We start from the raw sequence: 6,563 nt of genomic DNA, 5'->3' as shown, positions 1-6,563 counted from the left end.
ACACGCACCATCAGCCATGCCAGTCCTCCTCCAGGCTATTCGAGGCTCAGTTTTTTCTTCGCGTACGCGTAACTCGATTTCAGGTTAGTTTTGATGGCATTAGGCTATTCTTGGTATTTATTTATGCGCTCGTAGGCGTCGCAGCAAGTGTCTGGTTGATATTGTCCATACCGGCTATGGTCTTAAAATTTTTTATTATTGTTTTTTTTTTTTATTGTTATTATTATTATTATTATTATTATTATTATTATTATCTTCCTTCGTTGTTGTTTTACTATGCTTTCATTATCTTTTTAAATACGCATTTTTGATATCACATTTGCTTTATGCCCTTCGAAAGTATACTTTGACAGAAAACTACTGTGCTTTTCCTCTTACTCAGTAGTTTCCATTTTCCATTTGTACATCTATAGCTTATTCAATCAAACACCGTGCTTGTGAAGAGTAATCCCTCTTCTCTCTTATTCCCCTCTCTGACTCTCGCGCTTTATCTTAGATCTTCCACTCCTCCGGTAATCCCTTTCTTATCATTCCACGCGTGCTACCCTTTCTGCCAACCCCCACTCTCTCTCTCTCTCTCTCTCTCTCTCTCTCTCTCTCTCTCTCTCTCTCTCTCTCTCTCTCTCTCTCTCTCTCATAAATTTACTTATTTCGCTAACTTATTACTAGAGGTATTTTCGTCTTAGTTGACAGTAACCTTATGTATATATTTTATAATTTTTACTTAAGCAACGTTTACTCCTTTTCTCCCCCTAAAGCTAAACTTAAGATTTTTATGCCTCCAGGAACGCCTGCATAAATGCTGACTTGTGTTGTTGTTGATGGGTGACACACTTTATCTGTCTGACGATTTTTTTTCCTGTACTCTTGCGTATGCTACGATTTCCATAACATCAACCGCTTTTTCAAGAATGCTGTGATTTTTTGCAATATAGCATGAAACACGAGAACGTCATTACATGTCCCGTTTATCGCTATGTCTACACATCACGCCTTGTTTACTGTAAGTTCAGAATCTGTGTTTATGATGGCGGCCGTTCTTGAATTAAAGAAAATATTTGTCATCGAAGTTTAGGCCTAATTCGAGATTCCTGCTAAGACCCCGTCAAAATTCTCATCCAGAAGTTGAAGTACTTCGATGATGAAGCGCCTTTATATCGAGATCATACCGGAACTTGGCCGCCATTGTTGATATAGAAGTCATTGTTCTTATAACCGCGGAAATTATCAGGTGACGAAAACCGTGACGATTTTCGGCCTAAAGGTCCTCGTTTCACTGCTGTGGTGGTGTAGATGACAACTTTATTCGTTTAGCAAAAGTTATTTGAAACATCTTTCCTCTCTCTCGCGTACTGCTGCTCCTTGATATATACACTGCAACCCTGTTAACACAAGCAGTGAATTATGTAAGTGACAGTTAGACGACTGTGAGGGATTAGAAGTAGGTTTAATTACGAAGGGCATGAAGCGGGTCACCTCATCCGACAAGACTCGCCGAGAATTGAAAGCTTAGCATCTTCTGGAAAAAGTTGTAAGGGTGGATATATATATATATATATATATATATATATATATATATATATATATATATATATATATATATATATATATATATATATATATATATTAATACAAATATATATGTGTGCATGCTTTTGCCTGTTTATTTTTTATGTTTTTGCTTCATTCATTAATACACGACTTCTAAGAAAATAAAGATTATGGGGAAAAAATAAAAAGCATTTATTTTGTATCCATGATACTGTATACAGTAAGTTTGTAAGGTTGCATTATTTATTATTATTATTTCTTCCATTTCAGGCTGCTTTCCATTGGGTCAATCCTCTATCCATGAAGTACCTCAGGAACAGAAGATCTCACCACACCAAGATTGTCAAAGTAGGTGATATGGCAAGATGTTGCTTAATTTCTTTGTTTATGATTTGTAATTTAACGTCTAATTAATGGTTGGGGATCCGTGAATTCTGAAAAAAGAAAAGCAAGCCATGGATTTCTTTCTTTACAGGGTTTTTTAATGCAAGCATTTTACTCGTACATGTGTTTATGTCTGTGTGTGTGTGTGTGTGTGTGTATATATATATATATATATATATATATATATATATATATATATATATATATATATATATATATATATATATATATAATTAATTTTATTTATGTACATAAGTATTAGTGCATATATAGACTGTGTGCATATGTATGTATATGTATATATATGTACATATGTGCATATGTATACATATATACAGTCTATAGATGCTCTGATACTTATGTAAATAAATATAAAATTAATTAGTAATTTTCAATGTGAATATCATGGAATTTGTGAAAAGTCATGTGTCAAATGCTACTCACATCCTTAGGCTGAATTGGAGGAAGTGGAAGCTGTTCGAAGGAGTTATCATGTTGCAAAAAAGAAGTCTTCAGTTGAAGCCCCAGTCAGCAGTCCTCAGATAAACTCCCCACCCACATCTGGGGACGAAGGTGATGAAGATGCAGGAGGAACCCAGGAAAGACCGTTGGATACTTCTACTTCGGCAGTGGAAACCGATCTGCACAATTTGCAGTTGAAAGATCCCAATGAGGAAATGCCTCAGGAAGAAGTCACTCATATTTAGTAAATATTACCATATTGACAGTCTTTGGGGGTTGCTTTTCCTAAGATGTAGATTGAAACTCTGATGAAGCTTTTGAAATTCTGAAGGTATGTTTTTCCTTTTTTTTTAAGAGCAATTTTAATATATATTATTATTATAATTAGAGTGGATATTTGAGTACTTTTTATATTCATAAATCATTGCACAGCAGTATTACATGTATAAGCTTTAAGTGCAATTGATTTCTTTGTCGTATATATGTAGGATCCACCATTAACCTACGTTGTTTGAATAGCCTGATAAGTAATTTACTTACTTTTGCTCAAGATTAGCACCAAAACAGTTTTAGCACAAGAAGCAAATTATGGGTTGAAAAGTTGCACACTGCCTGCAACTAGTGTTTGTTGTAAAAGTTGTCTGAAAAGTATTTTAAGTGATGTTTATGCTATTGTATTTGGTTAGTTTATTTTCATTAGCAAGTAGCAGTTAACACGTGTATTATGTACCTTTTCCTGGATTATTATGTTGCTCTTATGGTGTAGATTTTTACCAGTCAAGTCTATATTTCCCAGTGTTAACAGTACTGTGTATATGATATATTCCTCATTCTATTAATACCTAGCAATATATTTTAATTCTACACTTAGGAGGGTACAAGAGCTCAGTAACATGACTGGGTAGATACAGGTCTGTGAACACCCATAAAGAATAGGTCATCGATTACATTCTCGTTTGTAACCATGCCAGGTTTAGGTTATTTTTACCTTTATAGGAAAATAACTTGCTGTTCCCTTTAAGTAGATGATCAAATTCGTTTTATAATTTTGTTTGTTAGATTTTGTTGAAAAAACGTAATGGTTAAGGAATGTAAGCTGAAATCCAGTATGAAGTCCATGTTTTATGTCTTTGTTCATGTGATCGACAATGGTTGTAGGTTTGAGGAAAAACAATAAGTTTAGAAAGGAAACTTCAGAAAAGGAAAATATATTCATACACTATTACTGTGTTGTAGGAAAACCCAAGGATGTTGCCATATTTTCAAGAGATTTCTCTGTAAGTCATTGGGATGATTTTTCTTTACCTAGTATTTTAGGTTTCTAGGGTTTTAACCTATGTAACACAGACAGTGTAGAGTTATACCATTTAGTCTCTTTGCCAATTAACTCTCAAAATAATCTACATCAGCTCGCTCTCTCTCTCTCTCTCTCTCTCTCTCTCTCTCTCTCTCTCTCTCTCTCTCTCTCTCTCTCTCTCTCTCTCTCTCTCTCTCTCTAGCATGTAGCCCAATATTTCAAGTTCTAATTGCTCATGTCCTTACCAAAAACAAATAACCAAATACCATCCTGAATGATCTAAACATTTATATGTTGTAGAGTGATCTTAGCAACTGTGGATTGCTGAGATATTTGATATTACCCCATGATATTAAGACTCCAAACCTAAAATAGATAAAAATCTATTGTCATTCCTTTTTCTTAGGTTGTTGTTGGCATTGCCTAGTCATCTTTCAATTGTCACAGCTAACCTTTCCCATGTTTGAGGTTTGAAATGTTTAAAACGTGAGGCTTATGTTACTTTGTTGATAGATCTACAGTATTTTAGTTTCTTTTTCAAGAAATTTTTCCAAACTTTCTCCAGTTGACATGTATAGTGCCACATTATCTTTGAAATTTTTCTTCAATACAAAATATGTTGTTACAGGTAGTCCCTGGTTATCAGCGATCCAGTTTTACGGCGTTTGTCTAGTGATGACGGTAACCAGATTTTGGGCACCGATCTCCAGTTATCGGCGCCGATCCCCGGTTATTGGCTCCAATCCCCGGTTATTGGTGCCGATAACCAGGGATCGGCGCTATTATCGCCGATTTTCAGTTATCGGCAATTTTCGGTTATCGTCATGCTGTCGGGAAACAGAACCCCCTCCGATAACTGGGGACTGCCTGTATTTTCCTAGGAGTTTGATTAGGAGCATGTTGGTAATTAGTTATTAAATAACTATATGTAATGTACAGTGGTAAATAACCTTTGGTGGTATAGTTGACTACTATAATTCTAAAGGCCTTAGACTGGTAGTAGTTTTTTCATTCAAGGCATTTTCTGTAGTTTCAGTGTCTAATTGTAATGCAGAATCTCAAGATTTTCATGTCCTTGTACTGTACATTAATTAGAAGTTGTTAGGAACTCATTTTTATGATGGATCAGATTATTTTCTGAAAAGCAAATGTGATAGGCAATGCTTATAGTGAAAAACAATGCCTTGCCTAAATTTGTGTTTATCATGCTGTTAGTAATGGAAAGTTGATGATGATTAGTGGAATTTGCACAATTTTGAAAAGTGTTTAGAGTACTGTGCTCTATACATTGTAAAGTATTTTGTTTTAAAGGTAATATATTTGTTGCATTATGATAGAAATTAAATTTAATTAGTTTATTTTATATTAAATGAAAATTTATGAATTTTGTCTCATATTTCCAAATACCATTATTTGTAAATTGTATGAGAGTAAGAAATTAAATTTAATGAATTTATCTTATATTAAATGACAATTTATTAATTTTGTCTCATATTTCCAATTACCATTATTTCTAAATCATATAAGATTAAGAAATTAATTTAATTACTTTATTTGATATTAAATGAAAATTTATTAATTTTGTCGTACTGTATATGCATTTACCATTTTTTCTAAATCATAAGAGATTAAGAAATTAATTTAATTACTTTATTTGATATTAAATGAAAATTCATTAATTTTGTCTCGTACTGTACATGCAATTACCATTATTTCTAAATCATATGAGATTATGCTCAGAATTTTTTTAAGCTTTGCAGTAAATGTATGTTAATGCAGCATAAATATTTTAAAGGTAAATTATTAAGTTCAGGCACTTATCCAATACCTAAGCTAAGATGCATATTTATTTTTACCATAATATACAGTACAAGTGCTTATTAGGGTACAGTATTCTTCACTTCACTGTTTGTGGTTTGTTTTTCATTTGACATGATCCATAGGAATTTTGATCTTACTTATCAGGTATTGGAGTAATAAAGTTTGGATTATTATTAATATAAGAGAGCTGACATATTAGAATATTTTCTCACCCATTTATTGACAGTGCAGATTAGCTCTCATAAACTCTTCTGCAGTAATTCATTAAGATTAGAGTAGAGTAATTTTTATTCTCTCCCTTTTTGCACTTTCAAGCATCACATTGGCCTTGAGGTTTTGAAATTGTTCTTTGCTTTCTTCCCTTGATGAAAAATAAAGGACAAGAAGAGATGGAAACATGATTTTTCATATAGGATGCTAATCAGGTACAACCCCTAGCCAATCTTGCAAAAGAAGTGTTTAATTTTGTTTCCATGCTGTATGAGAGTCATATTAGTTTCGTGTAACTTTATTGCTTTTAGTTTCGTAAGTGATATTTCATGTCATCTATTCATTCATGCCATTTTGAAATTCACATGATAAAAATAAATTAGTTCTAATGGCTTGCAAGAGAGGAAACCATTAGAAAATGGTGACTTGGATGTTTACTAAACAAACTTAATTTATGTGCAAGGTTTTTGCATGTATATGAGTATAGCCAAGACACTGCAAACTCTTGTAGCTGTGGCGATAAATGTCAGGTCCATATATTATCTCAGCGGAATAATTTCAAGTGCATCTTATTGCTTAAATTTCTTAGAAGCAGGGCAAAGTTGAATATGAGCACATTTTTTTTTAGATGTAATAGACACTATGTGATCATATGGCCCTTGAGATGTACAGTATATCTATCGCACATGTGAATAATATTAATGTGTCCAGTTAACAAATCTCTTCAGCTATTTTTTTCAGCAGTGAAGCATATTAATTCAGTGTCAGTTTCAGAAGTATTTAAAGTAATCATACCAAAGTAGAATGTATCCACAAAGGATAGAATTTTGCCATTTTT

At 33.1% G+C, this 6,563-nt stretch overlaps 1 protein-coding gene across 1 annotated transcript in view; it reads left to right on the top strand.

The window, feature by feature from the left end:
* Positions 1-6,563, top strand: part of LOC136849680 (TBC1 domain family member 2B-like) — a 546,715-nt gene that overhangs the window by 531,123 nt on the left and 9,029 nt on the right. The window contains 2 exon segments of the mRNA XM_067123026.1: positions 1,822-1,899; positions 2,388-2,728. Of these exon segments, the coding sequence (XP_066979127.1) occupies positions 1,822-1,899; positions 2,388-2,642 (333 nt within the window). The 3' untranslated portion in view covers positions 2,643-2,728.

This window comes from Macrobrachium rosenbergii, chromosome 21 (genome assembly GCF_040412425.1).
Source record: "Macrobrachium rosenbergii isolate ZJJX-2024 chromosome 21, ASM4041242v1, whole genome shotgun sequence".
NCBI lineage: Eukaryota > Metazoa > Arthropoda > Malacostraca > Decapoda > Palaemonidae > Macrobrachium > Macrobrachium rosenbergii.
Note: the sequence above shows the minus strand (reverse complement) of the source record. Positions and strands in the feature narration are given on the sequence as shown.